Source organism: Mollisia scopiformis (assembly GCF_001500285.1).
Source record: "Mollisia scopiformis unplaced genomic scaffold LY89scaffold_37, whole genome shotgun sequence".
Lineage (NCBI taxonomy): Eukaryota > Fungi > Ascomycota > Leotiomycetes > Helotiales > Mollisiaceae > Mollisia > Mollisia scopiformis.
In genome coordinates, this window is record NW_017263617.1 from 369,537 (window position 1) to 395,754 (window position 26,218).

The following is a 26,218-nucleotide window of genomic DNA, read 5'->3' on the forward strand; positions in this document are numbered from 1 at the left end:
GGACGGTAAGGAGTGTATGAAATGGGAGGTGGTGGTGGTGGTGGTGGTGAATGGTTTTGAAGTTGCGTTCTGAATCTTGAAAATGTCCAGGAGTCGTCCAGTCTTTTGAAAGGGGCCCAAGCGCGGTATCGATCACGGTCACTTCTAGATTTGGCAGCGGACCAGGGGAGCAGGAAATGAGATCTCCCAGAAACTTGGAGGCGCATAAATCGCACAAGATGGCAGAAACACTCCACGCCGTTTGCCGTGTGATAGTCTTCGAGATCATGCAGGTACGTGTACCGAGGGGGGCTCACCTAGGGACGACGTGTTTGAGGATCCTGCGGCGGCCAGAGAGAATATTCATGGAAGCTTCTTCTGTTGTATATGCCATGTATTATCACTCGCCCCCATCACAGGTGCTGACCAAGAATTGTCAGTACAGTACTGTACACTTTCAATTTTACCCTGTGGTGGTCTTATGTTCGTTCATGCAGAGAACTTGTTTCGTGAATAGGAGGAGACTCCTGCGTCAGTATGTATGCACGTTCCGTTTGGGAAACACGGAGGGTATTAATTACTTGTGCATAGCTAGCTAGCTAGCTAGCTACTATAGTTCTCAGTCTCCTTTGGAGCAAGCTGCATATTGCCCTGGATCTCATCATTGGTGAAGGAAGATCTTCTATCTTTCCACTCGGGCAAGCTGCCCAGGTGCATGAGAGCGGGAGGGAGAGTCATGTGACAGTGGTCTGAAGCCAAGCTTTGACGAGGTCTCCAAAATATCGTACCATCCATCTTAAGAGCTTAACTACAACTCGACCGCAACCCTCACATACCTACAACACATACAAGATGAGACCTACACTGGGAAGACTCGCTGCACAAGCAGCTAAGGAAAGCCATGTCTTGAATAAGGGTGCAAAGCGGGATCCTGAACTCTACGTATGTCCCTCGATCGTCGTTCCTCTTCCTTTCCACGACCGGCATCGCTGGCTGGAGCACGGATACCTACTATAGAAGCTCTGGATCAATTGCTAATCTGCGAGATGCTCGTAGGTTCTTCTCGCTGTCATGTCAGGAGCCTTTGGTCTGGCAGGATTTTACTTCGGTAACATCGAACCACCATTCCCTCGATGCCCTGGATTCAATTGACCACGATACAGGCCGCAAACCAACCTCCGCAACCTCCGAAACCAAGGTCAATGTTGCAGCTGGCGGTATGCCATGGCAAACCGAGAGCTCAAAGGGTGATTCGGCCCGCGAGCACTTCAAATACCGTACGTCGAAGAAACCATTAAACCTACAATTGGACAGTACATGGTTCACTAGCAGTGGCTCTCCTTTGTTAATGTTGGGACGGAGGTTGTTCTGGGACCTCCGAACCCACCAGAGATCAACCCAATACAGAAGCAATTGCTAATCTCGTCTCTTACTCAGAATACCACCCTGGAGGTGACCCAAAGAACCCTCCTAAGGATGCCCCCAGTGCTCTCCACAGTGTCATTGTTCCCAATGTCAATCTGCCAAAGGTACCAAATGCCATCTCATATCTAAATTTGAAAGGCTTGTATGACTCTTGAGGTCTTGCAGGCATATTGCGGAATCGAAGGATATTATAGCAGTATTCGGCAAACAGTTCAGAAGTTGCTAATGCCGGAACCAGGAACTACACGAGAAGTACAACAAGTGGGGAAAGGATGGATACTAGAAGAGCACAGAGGGTGGAGGTTTGATTGAGCGTGGCAAGCGAATAGAGGGGTGTATTGTAGATAAAGATGAATTGGAGACACAATCTCTATGCGCTGATCCAGCTAGTGATCACCCAACGCTTCCTTGCTGTCTATCCCTATGGACTATGTGACATTCAGAGCTGATAGCTCAAATCACACTAGGACACCTACAAAAACTGAGAAGAGCTTAACTTATAATCAGGTAGTATAAGTGCTTGTCTCAACAGTGCCATTGACTAGCACAATTTTCTTTTAACACTACACATGCATCAGTTACCTCAATTGCCATAGAACTTTCAGTTGACGGCTTTCACGCTCCTTTTACTGGTAGCCAATGCACCAGAATCTCAGCCTCGTCAGACCCCTGCTACCACTAAACTAATTTGAGCGGGAATGATTCTATTTTGGGGAGCTCTCCAAAGGTCAGTTCAACATTTTGGACATTCTATGAAGTAGAATGTCCGATTTTCCATTTGTCCACGATATATAGATAGCCCTGGAGATGCACACAGTACTGATGTTGGTGAAATTCTAAATTTGGACCAGAAGCTCATCTGCAGCCGGGACCCGGTGCGTCGGCTGAAGCTAAGAAATCTGGCTTCATGTGTAAAAGGGATACGCGATCCCATACGTACTTTTTTTCACCCCCTACAGCGCGGACGTCCACGACAACCCAGTCTGCAGTCCTTCAACTTCAATGCTGCACTTTTAATCTTCGTCGCGAGTTCTTCTTTACTTTCTTTCAAGGACTGCAACAATTGTTCAAGGGCCTGGCCGACTTCCATTAACGCGTGAGCTGTGAAAGCTCCAACGTCAGGGTAGCCTCACCCTCTTTCGACAATCAACGACTCTGCGAACATGGCCAAATCAACCAAACCCGCTGTCAAAGCGGCGACTCCAGAACCTGTGCGAAGTCACCAATCTGAGAAGGTTGTGCCCAAGTCTACAAAGCCGACAGACTACACCTCAGAAGGCGTCCAAGATCATGACATCTTCCTCTTACCTATATCTGACTATCAGGTCATGTTGGTAGCTACGCTCATGGCAGCAGTAGTCAGACTTTTCAGAATATACCAGCCTAGCAGTGTTGTCTTTGATGAGGTCCAGTAGGTGGCGCTATTGTTCGTGGTTCACGGCGCAAGCTAACATTGGACAGTTTTGGAGGATTCGCATCGAAGTACATCAAGGGCAAATTCTTCATGGACGTTCACCCTCCGCTTGCCAAATTATTACTTACACTCGCTGGATGGTTAGCAGGATTTGATGGAGAGTTTGATTTCAAGGACATTGGGAAGGACTACGTCGAGCCCGGTGTACCATACGTGGCCATGAGATTGCTCCCAGCCGTCTGCGGTATTCTTTTGGTTCCTACAATGTTTTTGACCTTGAAAGCTTTTGGATGCAGAACAACGACTGCTTTCATGGGCGCCTGTCTCATCATCTTTGGTAAGACGTCTAAATGACAAATGGATCTGCCAATGCTAATGGCTTCCAGAAAATGGTCTACTTACTCAAGCACGATTGATTCTCCTCGATTCTCCCCTTATGATCATGACTGCCTTCACCGCACTAGCTTGGGTGTCTTTTTCAAACCAACACGAGCAAGGTCCTTCGAAGGCCTTCCAACCAACTTGGTGGTTCTGGCTTGCCATGACCGGTCTAGGATTGGGAGCTACCGTTAGTGTTAAGTGGGTTGGTTTGTTCACAATTGCCTGGGTTGGTGGTTTGACTGTCCTACAACTATGGATTTTACTCGGAGACGTTAAGACCGTCACTCCTGTAAGCAATCCCATACCTCTTGATAAGAAGCTAGCTCATCAATCTAGCGTCTCTTCACCAAACACCTAGTAGCCAGAATCTTCTGCCTGATTGTCATCCCAGTTTCATTCTATATGGCCATGTTTGGTATTCATTTCCTCTGCCTCGTAAATCCAGGTGATGGAGATGGATTCATGAGCTCCGAGTTCCAAGCTACCCTCAATTCGAAGGCCATGCAGGATGTACCAGTCGATGTTGCACTTGGCAGTCGAGTCAGCATTCGTCACCACAACACTCAAGGAGGATATTTGCACTCTCACAATCTTATGTACCCTACTGGAAGCAAGCAACAACAGATCACTCTTTATCCTCATAAGGACGAGAACAATGTATGGCTTCTCGAGAACATGACACAGCCCTTGGATCTCAACGGTGAACCAAACAACGGCTCGCTTGCCTGGGATGCTATCACACCACCTACGTACATTAAAGACGGTGATACTATCAAGCTGTTACACCTACCTACTAGCCGCCGCCTCCATTCACACGACGTCCGCCCTCCAGTCACCGAGGCTGATTGGCAGAATGAGGTTTCTGCGTACGGGTATGAAGGATTTGAGGGTGATGCGAATGATTATTTCAGAGTCGAAATTATCAAGAAGATGTCAGATGGCGAAGAAGCCAAGCACCGTGTCCGCACTATTCAGACCAAGTTCAAGCTGATTCATGTCATGACTGGCTGCGTTCTCTTCTCTCACAAGGTTAAGCTTCCCGAATGGGCATCGGAACAACAGGAAGTTACTTGTGCTAAGGGCGGAACGCTTCCCAATAGCGTCTGGTACGTAGAGCAAAACGAACATCCTCAACTTGGTGAGGGTGCCGAGAAGGTCAACTATAGGAACCCAGGCTTCTTTGGCAAGTTCTGGGAATTACAGAAAGTCATGTGGAACACCAATGCCGGCCTTGTCGAGTCTCACGCTTGGGACTCTCGCCCACCTTCCTGGCCAATTCTCAAGCGTGGTATCAACTTCTGGGGTAAGGACAATCGCCAGATCTACCTCATTGGAAATCCAATCATCTGGTGGTCATCGTCTCTGGCTATTGTTGTCTACGTAATCTTCAAGGGTCTGGCCGTCCTCCGTTGGCAACGTAGCTGCAATGATTACAGCAACACCGTATTCAAGCGCTTTGACTACGAAGTTGGCACGATGGTTCTTGGCTGGGCTCTGCATTACTTCCCTTTTTACCTTATGCAACGTCAATTGTTCCTGCACCACTACTTCCCGGCGCTCTATTTTGCTGTCATGGCTCTCTGTCACATCTACGACTTCGTCACCGCCCGTGTCCCCGGCATTGGCCTCCGTGAGAATCCTTTGTTTGGACGTCTGGGCGCTACGATCTTTGTAGCTTTAAGTGCTGTTGCTTTCATGCTGTACTCCCCTCTAGCATATGGAAATCCATGGACCCAGTCAGCTTGCAACAAGGTCAAGCTATTCGATTCTTGGGACTGGGACTGCAATACTTTCCTTACCGAGGTAAATTCATCTCATATCCCTGATCGAGTCCTCCCAACACGTGGCCGCAAGGATTGAAAACTAACCTTGGTAGTATTCTCAATACTCTACTCAATCAATGCACGCCAACGCTGATGTCCACAAAACTGATTCGCCATTGATACCAACCAATGCCGCTGTCCCACCTCCACCACCCCCTGCCGGCGAGCAAAAGCCAATCGTTCAGGAAGAGAGAGTTGGTATTTCAGAGGCACCACCACTCGTTTCGCCGCCACCCGCTGGCATGGCGCAAAGCGTTCTCTCGAGAGAAGAGAAAATCGAATACAGGGATCAGGATGGCAACCTTTTGAGTCCAGAGCAGGTCAAAGAGCTGGAAGGAAAAGTCAGCTTCAAGACCCGTTACGAGACTCGTACACGTTTGGTCGATGCCCAAGGCAACGAGATCAACCCACCTCCAGAGGCTGCAGGCGTTGCACCTCCCCACCCAGACGTTGAGGGAGTTGACTCTTCAACTGTTGGGAAGCCGGAGCCAGAGTCGCAAGGAGAACCAGCCTCCCAGAAAGAGGTCAAGGCTGATGAGAGCAAAGAGGAGAGCATTGTGAAGTCCGACTCGGGTGCTGCTAAGCCAGCAAGTGAGGGTAACGAGGCAACAGCCAACTAAAATCATTTCATTTGTACGGAAGGAGTGGGCGAAGGGGTCTGGGACTAGGAACTTGTCCTTTGTATACTAAGATGCAAAAGAGGCATCTATATAATATGATGGCTTTCGCGATTCGAACCTCATCTAAGATACAGACAATGTTTTGTGCTTGATCCTAGTCTGAACTTTTGTGAAATGTTAAAGAATCATAAGGTGGCAAGTGCCTAAACAAAACAAGAGCAGAAGACTATTCGCAAATTCTTTACCTCCACTGGGGTACTTCGCAGCTGGAAAGTTTGTTCTGATCTCAATATAATCTTGCCGGCGGCAACTTGGTGCTTGGTTTGCGGATTCGAGGCCGACATCCTAGCTCGTGTTGTGCTGCTGCAGAAGTCCATTATTCACCAAGTTGAGTGAGTGGTTCCGTGTTACGTACACAATGGATGACTGGAGCAAGATCTACTTCTATTATCTGTATATTTCATAGCTATCCGTGTTTGCTTTCTCCGCATGAATTAATAAAGTAAATGGGAATCATGATTGAATGTACTCCAGTTTGCCTCCGTTCCTCCTCAAGGCCTCAAATAAGGCTGAAACCTGCTCCTCAAAATACCTGTTGCAAGCTCCGTAGTCGGAGCCGGTGGTTGCCGCAGCAAAGTGGCCGAAGAGCTTGCATCGTCTATTCTGGCAATACCACGCGTCCATCTCTGTGTCCTCTGTGCTTGCTCATGGCCATGATCAATGTCGAATAAAAGGCAAGTCTGCATTTGATCAACAAGATATTCTCATAAAACTGTGGGACACTTACGCAATGAACACGATGGACAAGATACAAGCCACAGTCATATGGGCATCGCTGCCCCATTTGCTGACTCCACTCTCAACCACCATCCAAATCCACAACGCTGTCACGATCCCAGCTTTGATCCATTCGAAGTCGAGGTTCAACTTATGGCTGCGTCCAATGCAACGGATTTGAGTAAGGACGATGAACAAGAGGAAGAACCCAAGAAGTGGAGCAACGGTCCAGATGCTATCAAGCTGTTAGTGGGAGTCTCAGCGAATATGACAGATGGGACGAACGCAATTTTATGGGCATCTCTATATCCGGTGAAGTAGAAGAATTGTGTGATTTGGAAAGCATCAAGTGCTGCTACAAAAGCCTGAAGCAGATAAAGTGCTTCAACGACAGCCACTGCAAGTTCAGGTGTCATTTCGAAAGAGGTGCTCGAGCAAGAAAGAGCTTGAGAAGGTTCAGAGTTGAATGAGGGAAAGCGATGGAAAGGACTCGGGATCTGTTCAAATATAGGTATGCTATGGTTCCATTAGATCTATCTCCGAAATTGCTTGATTTCCATTGTGCGAGGTGGTACAACAATGCTGTGACCTGACATCATTGTACTCTCTCTGGTGATCCGCATTGTTGGACCGTGACGCCCTTCCGTCCTGCAACATCCAGAAGCTGAAAATCCGCAGATTGTCTTCATCGGGGAGCAGCAAAACCATCCTCCATGATACGGATTCATATAATTGATATTTCAAGCCAAATGGATCTAGGGAAACCTGGAAATTTGCCGAAACAACGCCAAACTTGTTGTTGACACTCGGCTGTACCCTGTTACTCTGTTAATATCCCTCTCGTGTAGCAACAAATCAATTGTCCAAGACATAATCTTGGCATTGTTCTCGCCCTGAGATCCTGGGACATTGTCAAGGCTGAATCGAGGAGCCAAGACGTGACACTGAAAGAGAAAATCTTTCCACGGCAGTCGACCTAGACCTCATTCTCCTGACTTTCTGCAACATCGGGTGAATTTGTACGGCGCCAACCAAGTCTACCAAACAAAGAGTATTCGGTCGTCAACATATATTCCCATTTTTTGCCCGACATTGCCACCTTCATACTCATCTCGTCATCATTGATTCAATATCCTCTGCATCGGCCAAGCGATCCAGGGACGCCAATTTCCTCCAAAGATGTTGTTATACACTTCACCGATGATCCTCTTAGCGGCCCCTTTGATATACCAATTATGATCACACTGGTGCAGAAGGACGCATTGGTATGACAAGAGTACCAAAGCTACTGGTCGTAATATGCTCAGCAACTCCAGGTACCTCTGTGGAACGAGATCGACCCATATGAAGCACGAGTACTTGGGACCTAATGTGTTACCAGGCTGCCACGGCAAGGCGAAGCTTCTTCTGAGAAGAGACAATGCTTCACGGAAAACTTCGATCTCCTCATCGTCATCAGGGCTCGATACAGGCAAGCTGTCTATTTGCTGCTCTAACGCAACCAGATGGTAGTCATCAGGACTCAAAGAGAGGTCAATGGGCTCATCTAAAACCTGGTTCTGAAACACCAAAGGACCAGAACTTATCCAGTCTTTTGCGATCGTCATAATCTTTCGACACCCTCGGAGCAGGTACACCCATTCGGGAACCCCAGTCGAGGCGCACAGTCCTGCGAAGAGAATGCTGCCTGGGGGATGAGGCGAAGCGAAGGCGTAAGCTGTTGTTATTTGGGCGAATGCCAAGATTGCACCCGCGTTCTCCTTGTTCATACGGGCATTCAGATCTTCAACAAGATACCGGTAAGACGGTAGAGCAAGATTTTGATGATACGCGGCCACCTGCAGATAGTGTGGCTTCTCTTCAGGCTTCACCCGACTTATATGCAAAGCAGACACTGCCAGAATCCCCCGCATGAGAAACGGGTGTTGCAGTGCCATCTGAGGAACCTCGACTTGCCAGAGATGCTCGCTCCCAGGGCTATCGGCAAACCCTGTGTAGGCACCCGAGGGTAGAGTCCAGTCATGAAGAAGTCCCAGATCTCCAAGATTGAGTTCCGAAGTACTGTTGTTGACGTCTTTGGGCACCTCGATGGAGCGAGTAGGCCTGGTTGGTCCCGATATCTCGGAAGCAGTGGTAGACCTAGATGATTTGGACGAGGATTCACCAGAGACCTGATAAATACATTCTTCGCCATATCTCACGCAACGTGAGCATCGCGGTTTTAATTCATCACACTATCGATATGTCAGCTTCAGCACCTTCATGGGTGGTGGAATCTTCACTTTGATGCGCCGACTCTTACACTGTACACACCCAGTCCGGGTTTTGTGGTGAGGTCTCATTGTCGGTTGCTGCCGCCCGCTCATGATGGATGTATGCCAGTGCACAGCAGCACTTCAACGTATCACAATGTCAATTATCCGTGTGGCTTGGATGAAGAAGACGAAGGAGACGAAGAAGATGAAGCTCGTCATGTTCTGGGCTCTCAATACCAAAAAATTTTTTTTTTGATGACTTAGAGCGTCTGCCGGCATTTAGAGGCGGATCAGGTGTTCTGAATGATGTAGTAAGGCCAGGGGTTCTTTCGGAGCCGATTTGGATCCCTGTTCGCAAGAGCCGCACCGAACGACTTACCGAACCTCGCAAATTTCAACTGCAGCGTATGCAAAGACATACCGATCTATTAAGCACTCATTTAACTCCTGTCTGCCACAAGACGTTATACTCAAACACACACAATACTGCACCTCAATAGCAGTCGATCGACGATTCTATACGGTATCAAAGGGCCAAAGGGACGACAATACAAATCCTGGGAGTCAACGTTTGGCGCTCCTCATGAGCATGCTACCCATCATACAACCCCACCATATACTTTCCCTGAGCAAGGTATTGTTCATGCAAGATCATAAGCGTGCTCTTGATGACAATGACGGTGAATCAGACAGAAATCTTCCATTTCTCGAAGAGCGGACGGCGCTACATCCGAAGATCTCGACTATGACGACGACTTGGATAAGGCACGTGCTGAGGGTCAGGCCGAAGGCGCTTCCGGTGAAGTCGATACCGGGCGTATTGAACTAGACGCGAGTCTACATAACTCCCTTCCAACCTCAGAACTCGCCTCAGCACCGACAGACTCCATTGATACATCTAGTCCATGGTATGACGTTGAGAAGGGCCGCTATGTTGAGGAGACAGCCCCGGGACTTGGGTCTCACTAGCAGCACAGCGTGCCTTCTGCTCCCGCACAAGCCGTTGGCAACCACTGCAAGATCAGACCCACCAGCAAGGTGTCGGCAGTATCACTGGAAGCACGTCAGTGGAGTCTGCGCTCCACTCCCTCCCCAAGTCTTCCGACAGCAGCGATGATGGATGGACAGATGAGAACATGGCTGAATTGGAGAAAGAACTGGGGTTGGCTTTGGGAGAGCAACAAGTGGAGTCATCATCGGCCCGCACACCTATCTCCCCAAGTCCTCGTCGGCCGAGGCACCATAGGACGAGATCCAGAGTCGAGAACGCAGCGAAACCACTGGTAGTCGACCAGAAGAGTTGCGAGATGATTGTTGATGTGGTACCCTAGCTCAGGGCCTTGAGTGGGAGCAGCGGGAGACTCGGATGGCTGTACAATCACTTCGGAAGAGGGAACATAGCGAGGAAGCGCTAATGGAAGAAGCGGGAGGGGTAGAGATACGGCAGCAGGGAGAGTTTGTAGGGTGGCGGTCAGTGGCTAACTTTACTACCGGCTTCCAATCGGCTGGACGGGAGCCAAGAACAAACCCCTTTACAGAGGTCAAAAAGGATCCTGGTTTTGGAGAATGAAATACCCTGTTTTGTTGCATATCGCAAAAAATCCAACATTTGCCAGGAGGCCTCTCATCTTCAAACCCCCTGTTTCCCACAATCCCAACACGCTCACCGAAATTGCGCTCCTTCAATCACCATCCTTTCTCTTGCGAGGCTGCGTGGACGAAGATTCAAGATTGGATCGCCCAACAGATGGGAAGTTGGACCAAGATCTCGCCACATTCAGTTTTGAGCTTCAACCTTAAAACCCATACGGAAAGAGGATGCCCTCCTGTATGTGGTTTGTGTGGGGTGAACATCCAAACAGGTATGATTCGTGGGTCAACGAAGACGATGTGCGGATGTTAATGCTACCACGGCCCTGTGAACGCTCCTCTAAAGACTCGGCATTGCAGGTAGAATAGGACGTTGTGCGAGTTCACCGGATGCGCTATAGCTAGCTCCACAAAGGTAGGAAAGTTTTCGAGTATCTGGTCGACGAGCTTTCGACTTAGATCACTGAAGGTTAATTGGGAATCTTACTCAGTTTTATGTTGCTCGCTGAGCTTAGAGGTAAGTAGCTGATTGAAGAGAATCCTAGTTTGGAAGTATTTGAGGAACATGTCGCTAACGGAACGTGTCTTAAAGTAGCCTTTTCCCCCCTTTCCTTGAGCCAAGCATAGTCTCAGGTCCGTCAAGCACCCAGCGACTCCGATCAACGAGCATTGCTATATTTCACGAACTTCTCGGAGCCTCCAATTCCTTTGCTCCACCAGGCCCGGCACTGGGCGGCGAGCCTGCAGCACGGGAACGAAGAGATAAACGGGGGCGTCAGGACACGCAAAAAGAGATCAGCAGCGACGCCCACCATTCCGTAAACACCAATTACAACCATAACACCTGCGATACAGGCGACGAGGCCCCATGACCTGCAAAACGACGAAGGCCACGCTTAGCGGCTGCCACGACTGCACCTCTCCATCTCCGACCGTCTCACCCCCTCGTGGCGCCTTCGACCACCAGCCCTAAGGTTGACGACGCGCAGCCCCAGGCTGACCACGGATGTTCGTGGACTTCCGTCGATAACGAGCGGCACTACGTTTCGCGGACTTCTCCAACTCCCTCTGCGGCAACTGGGACTGCCCCAGTTGCTGAGTATCAGGAATGGCCCTTCCAAGGCTTCCTCAAACGCACCAGGATCGGGGATGGAATAACGTTGAACCTTGAGTTCAAACTGCACCTTCTCTTTCCGATCAATCCCGAAGCATTGGGCATCTGTCCGAGCAAGGAGGCGCTAGCAAAGGCTCCGATCCATTACGCACCGTCGCAGCCTCAAATGGATAGCAGAGGAGGATGCAACGGTCCTCCAGATGAGGAGAGATAGTTGTTTCTGGGAAGAGATCAGTACTGCCCTCCCTCATCGGAGTGAGAGGGCGATCCAGGTGCGCTATTCGACGAAGTTGAAAGGATAACCATGACGAAAGTCACCGCGCTAACTGCCTGATACTCTTGTTAAGGTGGGCAGCCCCTTTCAGGACGGCTTCCTGCCCTCCGATTTGCATGTCACTGCAGTACCAAGGTGAAAGCATTGCTCAGACATCTAAGACGACGAGGAAGCGCCGGAGGAATGGGTTAAGTTGAGTGTTCTCGAAGGGGCAGGCCCCCCCTGCTTCAGATGATATTTGCAATGCATTTATCGAATATTATTATGATCGTTTCTGCACAGGAGGTTGTTCCCTCTATCGACCCAAGCCCTTAGCACCCCGACCACGCACTGAAGAGTCAGTATCAATTTTCAATGCCTTCTCGCTGCTGAACCTCAAATACATCAAGACACAGTTGGCATCCCATGCGCGAAACCTCGCCGAAACTGTGAACAGCTTGGAGAACCGCCATACTATGGACTGGCCACGAGCTCCGTCATCTACCACGGTAGATCAAGCAGCGGCCTGGCTGCTTACCGATTTTAGATATTTGCTTCAACGCGCTGACGACTTGGCAAGGGAATGTGAACAGGGAATGACAACACTGACCAACAGCTCTATTTTGGAGGAATCGAGACGCTCAACACAGAACGCGATGAGGGTGCAGAAGCTTACCGTGCTGGCCACTATATTCATTCCTTTGTCATTTACCTGCTCTTTTTGGGGCATGAATTTCGTGGAGATGGGAACAGGCACTGTGCGTGTATGGGCCTGGTTTGCCACAGGGGTCCCGATCATCTTGTTTTGTTTTTTTGTCTATCACTTCGACGTCGTGTTAAGATCGTGTCGCAGAAGGTGGTCGAAAGGTGCCAGAAAGCTATAGATTGCTCTAGATGAATTAAAATTGTGTTGACTTTCGATGGCGGGTCATGAATCCAGATACATTCGAGCTCGTGGATTGTGCAACTTGGGTTTGGAAATGAAAACACTCTAGCAAGAACCAATTTCTCCCTTTGCTAAAGACGATGTTTTATATAGGAAACGAGAGTGCTGCCTCTGTGACTCTAGAAATGTCTGACGAATACTAGTTTGCGATCCTCATCCGTCATCTTGGAAAAGTATTCCACCTCTTTGTCCTTTACTTTGACATATTGCTCGAAGAGCTCGGTCCCAACCCAGCCCTGCAACTCTTCGTCATGTTTTGCCGCATCCAAGGCCTGTTCGAGTTTTGATGGCATGGATTCAGTAACTCCATAGGCTTGCAGTTGACGTCCCGCTTCAGCATGAGAAAGTGCTGATGGGACAAGTTGAACATCACTGATGGTCAAAGGCTGTTGTCGCTTCATGCCAGCTATTCCTGCTACAAGAATTGCTGCGATGGAAAGGTACATGTTCGCGGTAACATCCAGGAATCTGAACTCCCAGCGATTCGGATTGACTTGACGGACAGGTAAATCTTTGTTATGAGTTCCCCAAGCTACCCACTCCCCAGCACAATCACCAGAAACTCGGTAGTAGCTGTCATAGTTTGCAAGGCCGAAAGTACAGAGAGGCTTCAGCTTACAAAGTACGCCGGCCAGGAAGGATGCCGAACTGTCTTTGGTTCCAGGGTTCAGAGAAACGTGAACATGACAACCACTCTGGGGACCGTTGAAGACGGGTTTTGGCGCCATGGTAGCTCTCAGACCATAGCGAAGAAAGATAGTGCGGATCGTCTCCTGGGCCATCATAAGGGCGTCAATAGCTTGCATCGGTGGCATCGGAGAAAGTGCAACTTCGAACTGATCCACGATCTCTGTGTGAAAATGATATACTTCGATCCCGGACACCTCCAACGCTGCAACGATCTCCTCCATAACAACTAATTTCTCGGTTCGGAGACCCGCAGTCATGGAATAGCCAACTGTTTGATCCATAGATTTCGCAAGATTGAAGGTCTCGTCGAGAAGGACAAACTCAATTTCAAAGCCCATAAGCAACTTGGATTTGTCTTGTTTGTCGAAAGCATCTAGGACTTTTGATAAAAGCTTCCTGGGACACCTTGCAAAATGATCCGTGGCAGAGAGGTTTCGGTTTGCCGTGGCGCACATGACGGAAGCGTGCGTTGGAGCAAATCCGCAGACCCTGAGCGATGTCCAATCCGGGCATAAGTTCCATTCTTCGATTCCGTCCGGCCAACATCGTGGGGCTGTAGAGAGAGGGATGACCATACAGTTTTGAGCGAGTTGATAGTAGTCGCTCCCTGACGCGAGTTGTTGGCATCGACCCTTGGTGATGATCCGCGTGCGTAACACGCCCGAGTAATCGACCCATTGCAGGCGAACGAACTTCACACAGAGATTGCCTGTGAAGAAAATATTCACAAGGCTTTTATTTTGGGCGTCCATTTGTGATGTGTGGCGTCGGTATCCGAAAAAATGGAAGATGCGATTTAGGCTGCACGTGTCAACTCAGATCAAGCACGATTTTCGGCCATGAGTGCTCCTATTATATACTTGATACCTGAACGTACCTTTGAGTGGGTCTACGTTTTGGGCATGAATGGAAGACAGGGTGCATGAAGGGAGCTGCAAGGCTCCCCACCGCCATAAACTTTGAGCATGAGAGAGAAGCACGGTAGGTACATTTACCCTGCTTTGCCTTAATGAGACCGCCTGCATATATTATATTAACTTCTTGATTGATTATCTGAAGCTGCATTTTCAGCCAGTTTGCACCGTTAGCCACCAAAATTTGGCACATATCCCTTTGCCGCCGTGCATGACTCCAATTTGGACCCCACCTGCGATAATTTGGATGTATTACCCTCCCCCAACCTGAGGAACTTGCAAAGCGCTTAAAGCAAGGCTAATAAGGCTCGCAAAAGATTCGCTTAGTACTAATTCGTTTGCTAGAACTATTATATTCCTTTCCCGACTTTTATTACGTCTTTGATAAGCCCAAAAGAAAACCCCTCCGGCCGCACGGGCGAAGGTGAACAAAAGCATGTTATAAATTCCTATAAAGATTTAGTTGCATGTTTTGCGTGGGAAATTTGCCTAATATTTGCTTACCAATAGCAAATGAAACACCACTTAAGATCAGCTTCTGCCACCATTCCGTTAAGTATCGTATCTTAATAATTGTAACTAATATAGAGAGGGATGCAGCCCCAATGGCAAAAAGAGCAACCCTATCCGGAAGCCCTCGACCTATTACTAATCTTGCCGTGCTAAATACAAGAAATGACGAAAGTATTTTAAAAAAAGTTCTTAGTATAGGATACTGAGAGGCATAAAGCTTGTATATGCCACATGAATTAAGCGCACCGAATATTGACCCAATAATTTGCCTATAGACTTGTGCGTCGGATCGAGCGCTAACAAGACTCTCGATTTTAAAGTCGTAAGTAAGCTCACCGGCTTGATTCGCTCTTGTTTGGGCTACAGCTGCTAATAAAAGATTAATAATAATCCTATTTGGATTTGAACGGGATATTAGGGAAGCAAAGACTAATTAGGAGACTATAAACGTGAGAATTAGCAGGAAAATTTAACTAGTGCTAAGAGAACATACTTAGAGCGCTTTTTGGGTTGTAATCCGTTTTTGCAAGCGATCGTATGCCCACAATTGCCATTGGAAGCGAGATAGCTATTGCTAGAATTGTGTAGTACCACGGTATGATATTTCCAAAGATGAAATGTATTACCAAGGTGCAGACGATGACAGAGCAAAAAAATCCCAGTGCAAGTACTCGTGGTGAGAGTGGACTTGGAGGTAATTAGTAAGCTTAACTATATGGCTCAGGGTGTATGCTTGAAGACCATCCTGAGCCACTCGTGATATGATCTTGAGCTGTCTCCGACTCGTCCTGCATCTCAAATGGAGCAGCAATGAACTCGCCACCATGAGATTGAGTTTCTGAGTTTTGATCAACATTCTTGGAGACAGCATTCAGTGGCTTTTGCAGATTGCTACCGGCAAGATATTGCCTCCAGATTGGTCGGACTAGAAACCAGGCAAGCTTGACAGAAGCGTCTGCCAACAGTGCCGCCAAGCTGACCCATATTATCCATCCTCTTGACCCCGTTTCCCAGTCATCAATTTGGCCAGGTGCCCAGCCGTTGTGTTTAGCGTATGGTGACAATATTCCCCACCCAACAATGGCACCAAAAAGCATATGGAGGGGAATTGTGGGGCCTGTGATGATGCCTTGGCCAAAGAATCCAGGGGAAATGTCCAGAGTCCAGAGCCATTTGTTCGCAGCTTGGAGCCCAAGAATCGGGAGGGAATGAAATATCGGTACAAAGTACATGAAGACAGTCTGTGAAGAATGATAGCGTCGTTAGCATATGTCAAAAGATAGCGAAAGGAGTTCAGAAGATACGCTTACAATGATTCCAGACACCGTAGCCCCTCTGAACAGACTGTTCATCCTGAGCTTCCACTCGAAATCATTCTCGCGCGGAAGTAAAGGCTCTTCGGCAGAGGGACCGAAATACTCATCTCCATTGGGCCCAACCAACACCGTCGAAGCCAAGCTGCTACCAGGAGGTGCTGAGGACCTTGGAGACCTGCGATGGAGAGTGTTTATCAGGTGGGCATTCGCTTTCGGTCCTGGCCACGGTAGCCTCTCCTGTACAACAAAATGCTCTCGAAGCAGTGAAGCGAATATTAGACCAAAGAAGCAAAGTCCCATCGACCACAACACCAGGCTCTCCCAATGCAAATGAAGTGGACCATTCTCCTCTGCGCCGATCAGATACTCGAGCGCTGGAATTATACCAACGAAGCCAGCCGTAATTGGCATGCACCCTGTTGCTGTGGCTACACTGATGACCAGAAAATTTTCTGCGGCAGAAAATCGTACTGCAGTGTGTTTCGAGAACAATTTAAACCCAACGAATCCCAAAAGCCCGGAAACCATGGACATTTGACTGCCAGCACCTATCCGAAGTCCATAGTAGGTATTGGAGAGATTGACAAGAACACCGAGGAAGAGCCCCGCAAGGAGGGCGCGTAATGTAAAACTCCGGTCCATCTCCATCTCCATCTCTGCGTTTCCGTTATCCTGGTGGTTTGTGTCAACGACAATCTGTAGGACGTCCGAGCCGTCGGTGTCGGTGTCCATGCTAGCGCTCGTCTTGTGCTGTGCTATCGTAGAATGGTGTGGTGTTGTGTTGTGAAGCGGGCAGTCGTGGCAGGCACGACGTAAGGACAAGGATTTAGAACTTCAATCATGGGTGCCTTTTGCGGTGAAAGCTCGAGGCTGATGGCTGTATTATGAATCCAGGCCAATTAGAGGAAACCTATAATCGATACCACGTGACTAAAGTGTATACCTATGTGATATTAAGAGGTTGAAAAGGCTTGATTGAAAGGCTCAGCGGAGCTAAGCTTTTTAGGCTCCGAAGGAGCTGACTAATCTAGTACGTGACCGAAGGTCATGTGACAAAAATGACACCTACCTAGGCGAGCTAGGTATTCAAAATTGGTTAATGGTACCGGCTAGGAACCAAGCCCTTAAACTAAAAGAATACGGCTTTATAAATTACAATTTAATAAATAATTAATAATTATATTAATTAATTTACGCGGGGTAGAGCCTTGGTCATCACCATCCTCATTTCTACTTCCGAGGTCCACCTCGCCGTTTCTTTCGGTGGTGTTTCGTCTAACGTTGAATTGGTGCTGTTCGGTAAATTGTGAGGCTGAATTTCCAAAGTCAGCTGCGGCAGGAACCCTTGTAAGGGACCAGAAACGGATTCCGGGCAAAGTTCGGTAAGGAAACTGTAGCCGGGACACACAAGAGGCCAAAATGGTGTTCCACATTATGACGCGCAGGCTGACCCAGGGCGTGCTCATGATGCTCAGGCTCTGCTCAGGCTCTGCTCAGGCATGCTCAGGCTCTGCTCGGGCTGCTCACCCTTGGCTCAGGTTAGCTCACCCTCAGCTCAGGTTAAAGCAGCCGTTGCTCACGTCCGCAGACTAAAACGAAAGCAGCGAAAGGGAAAATTAATCCTGAGTCTTTGGGTATCCTGAAACTGGAGACTTGACATTCTCGAACCCAAAATACGCACCGGTCCGTCTCGACCCGTCCATTACAGTAGCCGAATCATCGTCTTCTGCAGGTTAGATACCAGCTCATCAACAAGCATCAGACTGGGTATGGGACGAAGGCGCCCAGCAGTACAAGTATTGGAATGGTTTTGAGTGGGTCTGGCAGGAGTAGAGTTGAGCAAGCGATCGCGACCCTTGGCTCGTATAATTTTATAGTTGTTTTGAATTTTTTCCCTCAAGGGTGGGACGGGGAGAAGAAGAATAGGGAAGGAGAACTGCCGGAGCGTTCACTATGGACTTTTGAACTTGGAAATGTGTTTGCTAAGGTGTGCTATTGACTTTGTCCTTTGCTAAATCGATTTGTGGCTGAGAACACCGTAACTTTGCCGCTACCATCTAATTGCCATCCTTTCTTGCCTTTCCCCGTGTTGTACTTGACTGCTGTCTCTTGGATATTCCCTGGGGTTTCGCTGAGACCATGGATATCGGATTGCCTGGAACCTTCCGCTTCGGCCTTGATCGGGCTATGCCTTTGAGTGAGTCTGTAGAAGCAATCTCGGTTGAGCCTTTGGCTACGATAGGGACAGGCGGCTGTAGCCGTTTGCTTCTTTCGTGGAGGTATGCTACCAGTCTAAAGTAGTGGTTCAGCAATATCTAGGCCAGATAGCAATGGTGGGTCACCGGAGGACACCCCTTGAGAGGCGTTCGGCTGTCGCTGAGGTCCAGGCCTTTTCTTTCCGGTGCTGTAGAGCGACGAGCTATACGGGAGCGGGAACGGGAACGTGAGGCCTCACGTCCATACCATTAGCTTGTTTATTAGATTTCGAAGGAGCGCGAACGAATCCAAGACGAATCCGCTAATGCGGAAGGCGCTAACGCTACTAACATCAACACAAAAGCGTACAAAAATATTAAAAACACTTAAATAAAGCGAGAGATTTGGAGCGGAAAATAGAGTATATTGCTTAAAATGTCGTAAAAGCATGAAAAGCCTTTTAAGGAAGAGGCCGCCGACGATCTTGCGCCTATTCTAGCGAACTCGCTCGTAAACAGCAGCCATAAAGCGAGAGAAGCTCCTCCCAGACGAATTTTTGGGTCCCTTTCTCCCGTTGCTTCAAATCATCGCCAACCGCCTGGTATCATGAATACGTTTTAGCAAGAACTGTTTGCAAACGTTGATTCTGCCAAACTAGAGAATAACGACACCGTGCGCTCTCCCTCTACATTGAATTCACCTCGCCCTAGAACGGGTAAACGGATTTTTCGTCCTACAACGGGGCAGGCGTTACGGCTAAGCAGGAAAGAGCCCTCCTATAAAGATGGGCAGTTGCAGCGAGTGGCAAGTGCATCTCTTGGCCCAATCTATTCATCAAAGGTATCAAAAGCCGTTCGTTGCTTCTCGTTATCGCTCTTTTAGTATTAGTTAGCGCTTTGGCTGCAATGTGATTCGAGTGACTCAGAATACCCGTCGGCTCTCGACCCCAGGATCGCGATTGCAACCAACAATCCCCGACCACCCCGCTCTCATCGAACGACCTCACTCGCACTGGCATATATACATTCGAAGTCTGTTGTTCACGGCGATATGAGCTGCCGCAATATCCTTGTCTGTCAAGATTGGATTGTTAAGATTGGCGATTTTGGAGGTTCTATGATCGATGATGGAGAGTCGTTAGGTATTGGAGAGGAGATCCGATACGAGTTGCCTTTACGTGGTAGGACATGGGAGGCTCGGCCATCTATCAAAAAGGAGCTTTTTCCTTTAGGCAGTGCTCTTTACGAAATTGCGGCCTGGAAAATGCCCTTTGACGGATTGCAGGACGAAGAAGTCGAAAAGAACTACGCAGAGGAGAAGTTCCCTAGTGTTGAGGCGTTAGTACTCGGAGATATCATTCGGCGCTGCTGGGATGAACAGGTCGATTCAGCAACAGATGTACTTAAATTTATCGTATTGTGTATATTGGGTAAGATGGTTGCATAAATAAAGAATTGGAATTCGAATTGCTGTCAAGAAACCCTTTGCACAAAATGAGTCCACAGAATTTTCCACAGTACGATAGCCCACACAATGACAATCCCTATTCTTAACAAATCTTCGTCATAGAGTTGATTTATCGCCTAGATTTCAATTAGTAAGAAGTTGCATATAAAGATGAATATACACATACTGAGGACATAATGGACATGCGGTAGTAACAGAGCTCGAGCCTGTTACGGCGCTCTGATCTGCTGTTGCATCGCGACAGAGTTAGCCAGAGGGTTTAGCAGGATCGCAAAGGGTATATTCGCGCTTAGTCGTAGTGTGCTTTGGAGTCCGAGTACAAATCATAACTTATTCTGCCAAAAGCTAACAAGGGCAGTATTGCTACATCATTCATTGAACCACGCTTGCTGAAGAAGCTCGGCCGCCGAAGCGCGTCTCTTCGCGTCAAGTTGCAAAGGCCAGCCGAATTAACCACACAATCTCCTCCTCTTCTCTCTCACCAATGTCGGCAGGCTTTACGGCCCTAAACCGCTCTTCAAGTGAATCATAACACTGCGAAGAGGCTGGGATTTGCTCTGTGGAGCTGCCAGTATCTGACTCATCATCATCCCAATCACCTCCACCCACGTCGGATCGATCGTCTTGGATGTTTTAGTCGCTCTCCGTTTGACCCTCCATCCGAGTTGTACACTTCATCTTGGATATCCAGTCGCTCCCCATTCGGCCCATAGTAGCTGCTTGCCCTACGCCATTTGTTGAGTAGTGCATCGGGTAGAGGCTGAAGCATCTCGGTGACTTGTATAAGATGCTCGTCGTTAGTCGTTTCGTCAAACCGATTTCCTTCCAATCTCTCAATATTGAACAGCGGATACCCGATAATGAGCTCGAAAACAAGACACCCAAAGCTCCATATATCGAGGCCGCGTCCAAGCCGGCCATTTTGAATTACCTCGGGAGCTCGTAGTGCTGCCGGGGTCACAGTGGTACGAGGAGGACTATCTTCTAGGAAGGCTAAGTAAAGGTGTTAGCCAGGTATCGACTAGTCTTACCCGACCCCAGATCAATAATTTTCACGAGAGGATCTAGTTCAAACGATATATAGTCGTAAAGCGAATTTGGTTCCAGAAGATACTTCGGAGCCCAAGGATCGATTTTGCCGTCCAGCCGTCGTAGAGGGACAGCTTGATTAGGACGTTGTTGAAGAGTTTTAGGCAGATCGGATTCAATATCCGAGAGTGTGATGGTGAAGAGGATATTGCCTAGATGCAAATCGCCATGAACAATGCCATTGGCGTCTAAAAAGTGTAATCCCAAGAGGATATCTTGCAGAATACGTTTTGCCCATTGTTTCGGCAATCGTCGTTCCCAGGGCTCACCTATTTGGCACTCCGGAGACAAGCGCATCACGGAATTAGGAGTTGGCCCCATGACTTCAAAGACAAGACACAAATGTGTCCCGTTCGGCCCGTGGTGGTCGAAAGAGTCAAGAAACTATGTATCGGAAATCGGTAGCGTCCGTGGCCGACTTTGCGAGACGATGATGCAGCGAGATTTCCCTCGACACAGCTTCTTGGGAATTTGCGGTAGCAATCTTTAGTGCCACGTAGCGAGAAGAACTAGACGGTAGAAATCATATTAGGAGGCCGAAACAACAAACAGAGAGATAAGAGCCGACGAACCGTAAGTCAATCGCAAGCCAAGCTGTAGAGAAGGAGCCATAGCCAAGCTTTCGAATTACACGATACCGATTGTTGAAGATATCCTGTAAGTGAACCGGGTGGAAGCCGCCGGGGTGGTATGACTCGCCCCATTCGCAAGCCGTGCCGTTGGTTCGGAAACGGAAGTCCCTTTCTCTCTCCGGATCTTTGTTCGCGGGAGTCTTTAGCGGTGACATCGCTAGGGTGAGGGCACGTTGTCAGTGAGCGGGGAAATGCAGGATTCGGCGATCTAGATGCGTCAGAGCTAAGAAGGAAATATGGGAGGTTGGGAGGTTGAGGTTGAGGTTGAGGTTGGTTGAGGTTTGGAGAATGTCAATGTCGTTCGCAACAATGGGCGACATCGAAGCTGCACATGACTCACTCCCCACGTTCGTAGTAAATATCTAACCCAAAATCCATTGCTTGTAATCTTTCGAAAGCTGATAATAAGGATTAAATTTGTCTTGTCTGGAAAACCCCAAAAATCTGCGGCAAACAGAGGAACTAGGCGTAACATTGCAGTTGACTTCTGTATCTCCTCCCGATTCAATATGACTGGGAGGTTCTGACCCAGTATATTCAAGGTTGGCATAGCAAGGCGTTTGGGGGATTTGACAAATCCTCACAACCCGAACGATAGGAGCAGTCCCTTTTGGGCATTGCTTTCACAGAGCTTCTGTAAACATGTCCTCCAGGGCTTCCCATCTTTGCATCAGCTCGAACCCAAGTGCCCATTTGGAATCATCGGATACCAGATCTTAAGAGAGCTTCCTAGTTTCCATACGCGGCGGCAGCTTTCTGGAGGGCCTTATATTCGGGTGATTGAAGAGCTTGCAGAGCCGAAGGTCTGTTCGTCGGGTTAGGAACGGCCAAAAGGCGTATAACGTCTAGGACTACCTTCGGGATGCCGGCGTCCATAGCTAGATCAGCCCATACCTCAAATGAAGGAATCTGCAAAAGTAATTCGTCCGAATCTTCCTCTGCTTGTGTTGTCGTAAGGTTTTGGGCCAACTCGAAATAGGCCTGTAAGGTCTTATCGACGTCAGAAGGAGGAGGAATCGAGCTACAGGATGGATCGAAGAGGAGTATAATCTTCGCTAGGCACCATGCCATTGGGTGAATAAGCGTCTTGTCGATGTTGTCGGCATTGCCTAGGATGTTGGGATCAAACCGTTGTAATATCTTCCTTCTTTAGTTTGGGTAAGAATGAGAGGCCGGCAACTAACCATAGCAGCAATAGACCACACATCGGCTTTATGGAAGCAGCGCACCCCTGTCCAGACCTTAGGAGCACGAAATGCTTCGGGCTGAACCCAGCGTGGATTGCCGCCCTCTGGTCCCGCTACAGTAAATTAGCGTAACCCAATTCTGCGATGTGTGCTTCGTACCTAGCCCCAAGTCTCCGATTTTGACTTTAGACAGCCCGTCAACGCTAGATATAAGAACATTCGCGGGTTTCAAGTCTGCTCTGCTTAGTGAATGGCGATAGAACTCTCTATGGGTGAATGGCATACCTGAATAAACAAGGTGCTCTTTTTCTAGCTCGACAAATGCTTCCAAGCATACCTTGACAATATTTGCGACTAATACAGGATCTTTCATGTGTTCCTCGAAAGGAACCTCCGCCAGAGTCGTATCCATCCATTCAAAGGCTAGACAGAAGGGCTTTTGAGCTGTCTAACTTATAGGGTCGTTGATGATGTCACACAACTTTCGAAAGTTCTTAGACGATTCGACACAAGGATTCTTGTAATACTTGTGTTCCTTTACGAGGCAGTCCACCTGAGTCTGATTTTCAAGATCGGCGCTTTTCACAATAGCCCTGGTACGAGAATTAGCAGACTCCTACATACAACTGAGTTGTAGACGTACCATCGATTTTTTGGGAGAAGAGATTGAACGCCAGGCAAGACCTCGGCCTTGAACACAGGGCTGAAGACAGTCTTATCGCCAAGTTTTTCAACCAGACGAAATGAGTATTTGCTCCCACGAAGAGTGGTCCCAAGACGCAGAGCCATTGTCTTTGATGGAAATGTGGTGTGTGAGTGATGTCTGGAATGAAATGGGTTGTTGAGAAGGTGAATGCTAATCGACAAAGACGGACGTGCTCCGACTTTGTGTTCTCGCCCATGTACCCATGTACCTGCACCACGGTCCGATTCTCGCGGTGTCACGTGCTAGAATATACCCAATCGGTCAAGCGCTTAATGAACCAATACTCTCCCACGGTCTCTCTCTTCCACTGCCTCTCCCACATACTCCACCAGACCTTTGGCCGACCTAATCATGTCATGGCAAGGAAATAGGTCCCGGTTTGCACCGCCGCTTCCAACAAATGGACTATCGAAGGGCTCCATCAATATCCGATTTGTCCGAGATCTTTGCACACGATAGCCAGAGTGCAGTGACTGAGCGACCTTCAACCTCATGTATTGCAACACTGCCCCATCGACGTCGAATAAGTGATTGCCCTTGTTCCCCGCTCTCTCCAGCGCTCCGAACGAGACCCAGCTCTGCCAGTGCGTCCCTAGCTTTGTATCCCGGAAGTTTCCAACATTTCTTGACGATACATCTCAGCGGCAGCGCTACCATCGATAAGTCAGGAAACTCCCGGTCGCGCAAATGTCGATAGATGTCCCGGCTGCTCTGACCCTCGAAGAGCCGTTTCCCACGGTCGAGCTCGTATAGAACTGTACCAAGGGCAAAGATATCATCCTCCGCCGTGGAATAGGGGTTCCGCTACGCTGCGGATTTGCATATGGAACACCGGTGCTGATAGTGGGGAGGAGGCCTTCCATACTGGACCTGGCGAAGTCGCATAAGATCAGCCTGCCGTCGTCATGGACGAGGAAATTATGAACCCCGATATCACCATGCACAACGCCCCGGGAATGGATGTAGTCGACCGCCGATACGGCTTGATAGGGCCAGCTAATACGCGCGTATCAGAACCATTCCTCAAAGGAGAAGGGGGGGGGATATCACGAACCAGCGTCGCTCTGTCTCAGGAACGCCAATGGCATCCAGCTTACCAAAACAAGCCGAATGAGTTCCACGAAGGTGGTACTCTAATAAGAGCCCACTGCGCAATAGCTCGCATTCTGGAGGGCTTCTACCAAAGTATTTGAGGATGTTGGGGTGTCCTTGGCCCCGGTTCTGCAGGTGCTCATATCTCCTCCTCTCAGAGTCTTGGTCCTTGTCCAGCGCGGGAAAAAATTTCCCCAACCACAAGCGCCAACGAGAACTACGTGAAATTTGAGATATGAGACCTTAATACTTTCGCTTCCAAGTCTTTCGCGACTTGGAGTTATCAACAACTTCCCTCGGCCCCTCAACAGCAACAGCAACAGCGTGGCGTATTCGGGCCCGAGTCTTCCTATGAGCACGCGCATTAAAGTCAACATCTTCCCTAGGTTCTGTAACAGTCGGTACCGACAGCTGCTGTGGCTCGAGTGGAATGGGTTTTTGGAAGTAGCCTGAGACTTCCCGCTCGGCCGTCCGTTTTGAAAGGAGTGGGTAAGCGGAAATCTCTACTGCAAGTTCGTTTTCGTAATCCTCAGTGAGTACCAAATACCTGTTGTAGGCTAATTGATTAGGTGGCTCGGATGCCCGTGGTTGATCTAACAATTCTCTGATTTTGACGGCATCATCTGCAGCTCGTGCGTCGAAGGCAGTATAAATGATGTTATTTTGTTGGAGTTTTGTGCCGAAATCCTTGTCGTTGGTTGTGGTTGTAGACGATTGTCCAGTAGACTTCTTCCCAGCAGATTTCCTTTGTCGCCCTCCCATTTTTTCGAACGTTTCCAAGTTTTCCTTCGTCAGATGGGCACGTTTTAAAGGTCTCTCGGCACCGGCCTCGACAGCTCTCCGTTTTCAAGTCTGGGTTTGTGGTGGGTAGGAATATTCTAGCATATTATAGATGTATTAGCACGCTGCTTGTTCAAAACAATAAAAACAACCAACCTTGAAATTGTGTTCTTGGAGGTACCGTCGCTGACACTTCGATAGGACCGGATGTTGGCAGATGCGTATGTGAGATGTCTCTAACGGGATGCGAGGTCCTGGGGTCTGCTGGCAGCTGCTCGAAGAGGGTTTGAGGCTTGCAGTTGGTTTCTAGGCTGTGAGGTATCGATATAGAGCGCAATTTTGCTTCCAGGCGGGAACTTTGTCTCCGCGGTACTAAATTCTATGTCAATACTCTCGCAGTCATCGACGAGATAAGCTATCGTGCTACAACGTACCTGGGATTGTTTGATGTGAATCCGACTGCAGTCGCAGAGGAGTGCGAGGCTTACAGATCCGCGTAGATTGCAGCTTCATGATGAACTTGGGCAATCGCAGATAAAAGTGTGGTGATAAGTGTTTTGGCGTGCGTGATGTTTGGACGGACGAAGGCCGAGTTTGAGAGAAAGCTTGTCGCATCCTCGGCAAAGGCGGTTATCTTAGCGATTTGATTTGTTCGCATTCAACTTGGAACATAATTTAGTCGGGTTGTGTATGTAGATTGAATTTTCTTGCATACGAGACTGGTGTGGCAGGATTCGTATTCGAAGTCGCATATGTGATGTCTTCGAGGTTATCAAGAATGATACAAATTCTGTCGAAAGATGATTAGCGCGGCATGACTATCCTCGACGCTGCCCGCTTTACCCCGCGTTTTTTTTACCCCACCATCGCAAGTAATTATGTGACACTCGGTCCAGCGTCCAAATAGCAATAGCAATCTCAACCTCCAACACTCCTTCAATGAGGCACTACAACATCATCATCTGTAAGTCTTTCCTCCGGCATACGAGCTCCCGACTCTAATCACTCGCAGCAATGCCTCCACTTCACCTTTCCGAAACCGTCCTTACGTTCCTGCAG

At 48.6% G+C, this 26,218-nt stretch overlaps 11 protein-coding genes across 11 annotated transcripts; 4 read left to right on the forward strand and 7 right to left on the reverse strand.

The window, feature by feature from the left end:
* Positions 1 to 831: 831 nt before the first annotated feature.
* Positions 832 to 1,687, forward strand: LY89DRAFT_743024 (uncharacterized protein; the record flags this gene model as incomplete). The annotated part of the gene is made up of 5 exons (XM_018220910.1): positions 832 to 921; positions 1,036 to 1,087; positions 1,143 to 1,256; positions 1,417 to 1,508; positions 1,643 to 1,687. The coding sequence occupies 5 exons, from the start codon at positions 832 to 834 to the stop codon at positions 1,685 to 1,687; spliced, it is 393 nt and encodes a 130-aa protein (XP_018061756.1).
* Positions 1,688 to 2,317: 630 nt separating this feature from the next.
* On the forward strand, positions 2,318 to 6,074 carry LY89DRAFT_691853 (glycosyltransferase family 39 protein). The gene is made up of 5 exons (XM_018216422.1): positions 2,318 to 2,815; positions 2,866 to 3,155; positions 3,205 to 3,488; positions 3,536 to 5,002; positions 5,076 to 6,074. Exons 1-5 carry the CDS (start codon positions 2,568 to 2,570, stop codon positions 5,640 to 5,642), a joined length of 2,856 nt encoding a protein of 951 aa, XP_018061757.1. The 5' UTR covers positions 2,318 to 2,567; the 3' UTR covers positions 5,643 to 6,074.
* Positions 6,075 to 6,300: 226 nt separating this feature from the next.
* Positions 6,301 to 6,835, reverse strand: LY89DRAFT_743026 (uncharacterized protein; the record flags this gene model as incomplete). The annotated part of the gene is made up of 3 exons (XM_018220911.1): positions 6,301 to 6,382; positions 6,430 to 6,654; positions 6,705 to 6,835. 3 exons carry the CDS (start codon positions 6,833 to 6,835, stop codon positions 6,301 to 6,303), a joined length of 438 nt encoding a protein of 145 aa, XP_018061758.1.
* A 351-nt stretch (positions 6,836 to 7,186) lies between these two features.
* Positions 7,187 to 9,184, reverse strand: LY89DRAFT_365946 (uncharacterized protein). The gene is made up of 2 exons (XM_018207025.1): positions 8,702 to 9,184; positions 7,187 to 8,653 (listed from the first exon to the last, which is right to left on the reverse strand). The coding sequence occupies exons 1-2, from the start codon at positions 8,783 to 8,785 to the stop codon at positions 7,538 to 7,540; spliced, it is 1,200 nt and encodes a 399-aa protein (XP_018061759.1). The 5' UTR covers positions 8,786 to 9,184; the 3' UTR covers positions 7,187 to 7,537.
* A 73-nt stretch (positions 9,185 to 9,257) lies between these two features.
* On the forward strand, positions 9,258 to 10,005 carry LY89DRAFT_678007 (uncharacterized protein; the record flags this gene model as incomplete). Its single annotated transcript, XM_018213718.1, has 3 exons — positions 9,258 to 9,308; positions 9,368 to 9,582; positions 9,621 to 10,005. The coding sequence occupies 3 exons, from the start codon at positions 9,258 to 9,260 to the stop codon at positions 10,003 to 10,005; spliced, it is 651 nt and encodes a 216-aa protein (XP_018061760.1).
* Positions 10,006 to 12,563: 2,558 nt separating this feature from the next.
* On the reverse strand, positions 12,564 to 14,259 carry LY89DRAFT_366224 (protein fluG). Its single transcript, XM_018207026.1, has one exon. It carries the CDS (start codon positions 14,017 to 14,019, stop codon positions 12,697 to 12,699), a length of 1,323 nt encoding a protein of 440 aa, XP_018061761.1. The 5' UTR covers positions 14,020 to 14,259; the 3' UTR covers positions 12,564 to 12,696.
* Positions 14,260 to 14,433: 174 nt separating this feature from the next.
* On the reverse strand, positions 14,434 to 16,652 carry LY89DRAFT_601668 (oligopeptide transporter; the record flags this gene model as incomplete). The annotated part of the gene is made up of 5 exons (XM_018210208.1): positions 14,434 to 14,630; positions 14,686 to 15,123; positions 15,188 to 15,381; positions 15,478 to 15,935; positions 16,005 to 16,652. 5 exons carry the CDS (start codon positions 16,650 to 16,652, stop codon positions 14,434 to 14,436), a joined length of 1,935 nt encoding a protein of 644 aa, XP_018061762.1.
* Positions 16,653 to 19,205: 2,553 nt separating this feature from the next.
* On the forward strand, positions 19,206 to 19,652 carry LY89DRAFT_601650 (uncharacterized protein; the record flags this gene model as incomplete). Its single annotated transcript, XM_018210207.1, has 1 exon — positions 19,206 to 19,652. A coding segment is annotated over one exon (447 nt), but the record flags the coding sequence as incomplete, so codon positions are not given.
* A 389-nt stretch (positions 19,653 to 20,041) lies between these two features.
* LY89DRAFT_766707 (kinase-like protein) lies at positions 20,042 to 22,034 on the reverse strand (the record flags this gene model as incomplete). Its single annotated transcript, XM_018221734.1, has 6 exons — positions 21,335 to 22,034; positions 21,220 to 21,271; positions 20,705 to 21,146; positions 20,273 to 20,666; positions 20,133 to 20,238; positions 20,042 to 20,092 (listed from the first exon to the last, which is right to left on the reverse strand). Exons 1-6 carry the CDS (start codon positions 21,547 to 21,549, stop codon positions 20,042 to 20,044), a joined length of 1,260 nt encoding a protein of 419 aa, XP_018061764.1. The 5' UTR covers positions 21,550 to 22,034.
* Positions 22,034 to 23,078, reverse strand: LY89DRAFT_366343 (kinase-like protein). Its single transcript, XM_018207027.1, has 4 exons — positions 22,867 to 23,078; positions 22,741 to 22,815; positions 22,579 to 22,694; positions 22,034 to 22,534 (listed from the first exon to the last, which is right to left on the reverse strand). The coding sequence occupies exons 1-4, from the start codon at positions 22,991 to 22,993 to the stop codon at positions 22,124 to 22,126; spliced, it is 729 nt and encodes a 242-aa protein (XP_018061765.1). The 5' UTR covers positions 22,994 to 23,078; the 3' UTR covers positions 22,034 to 22,123.
* A 614-nt stretch (positions 23,079 to 23,692) lies between these two features.
* Positions 23,693 to 25,509, reverse strand: LY89DRAFT_725897 (uncharacterized protein; the record flags this gene model as incomplete). Its single annotated transcript, XM_018219012.1, has 4 exons — positions 24,630 to 25,509; positions 24,342 to 24,596; positions 24,153 to 24,283; positions 23,693 to 24,042 (listed from the first exon to the last, which is right to left on the reverse strand). Exons 1-4 carry the CDS (start codon positions 25,139 to 25,141, stop codon positions 23,693 to 23,695), a joined length of 1,248 nt encoding a protein of 415 aa, XP_018061766.1. The 5' UTR covers positions 25,142 to 25,509.
* Positions 25,510 to 26,218: the final 709 nt, after the last annotated feature.

Coding starts and splice junctions, on each gene's coding strand:
- LY89DRAFT_365946 (XM_018207025.1), bottom strand. CDS start 8,785: ATGAGCGGGCGGCAGCAACCGACAATGAGACCTCACCACAAAACCCGG. Junction 8,654..8,701: donor GTAAGAGTCGGCGCATCAAA/GTGAAGATTCCA, acceptor ACATATCGATAG/TGTGATGAATTAAAACCGCG.
- LY89DRAFT_366343 (XM_018207027.1), bottom strand. CDS start 22,993: ATGGATACGACTCTGGCGGAGGTTCCTTTCGAGGAACACATGAAAGAT. Junction 22,816..22,866: donor AGAGCACCTTGTTTATTCAG/GTATGCCATTCA, acceptor TAAGCAGAGCAG/ACTTGAAACCCGCGAATGTT. Junction 22,695..22,740: donor AATCGGAGACTTGGGGCTAG/GTACGAAGCACA, acceptor AATTTACTGTAG/CGGGACCAGAGGGCGGCAAT.
- LY89DRAFT_691853 (XM_018216422.1), top strand. CDS start 2,568: ATGGCCAAATCAACCAAACCCGCTGTCAAAGCGGCGACTCCAGAACCT. Junction 3,156..3,204: donor CGCCTGTCTCATCATCTTTG/GTAAGACGTCTA, acceptor AATGGCTTCCAG/AAAATGGTCTACTTACTCAA. Junction 3,489..3,535: donor ACGTTAAGACCGTCACTCCT/GTAAGCAATCCC, acceptor TCATCAATCTAG/CGTCTCTTCACCAAACACCT.
- LY89DRAFT_366224 (XM_018207026.1), bottom strand. CDS start 14,019: ATGGACGCCCAAAATAAAAGCCTTGTGAATATTTTCTTCACAGGCAAT.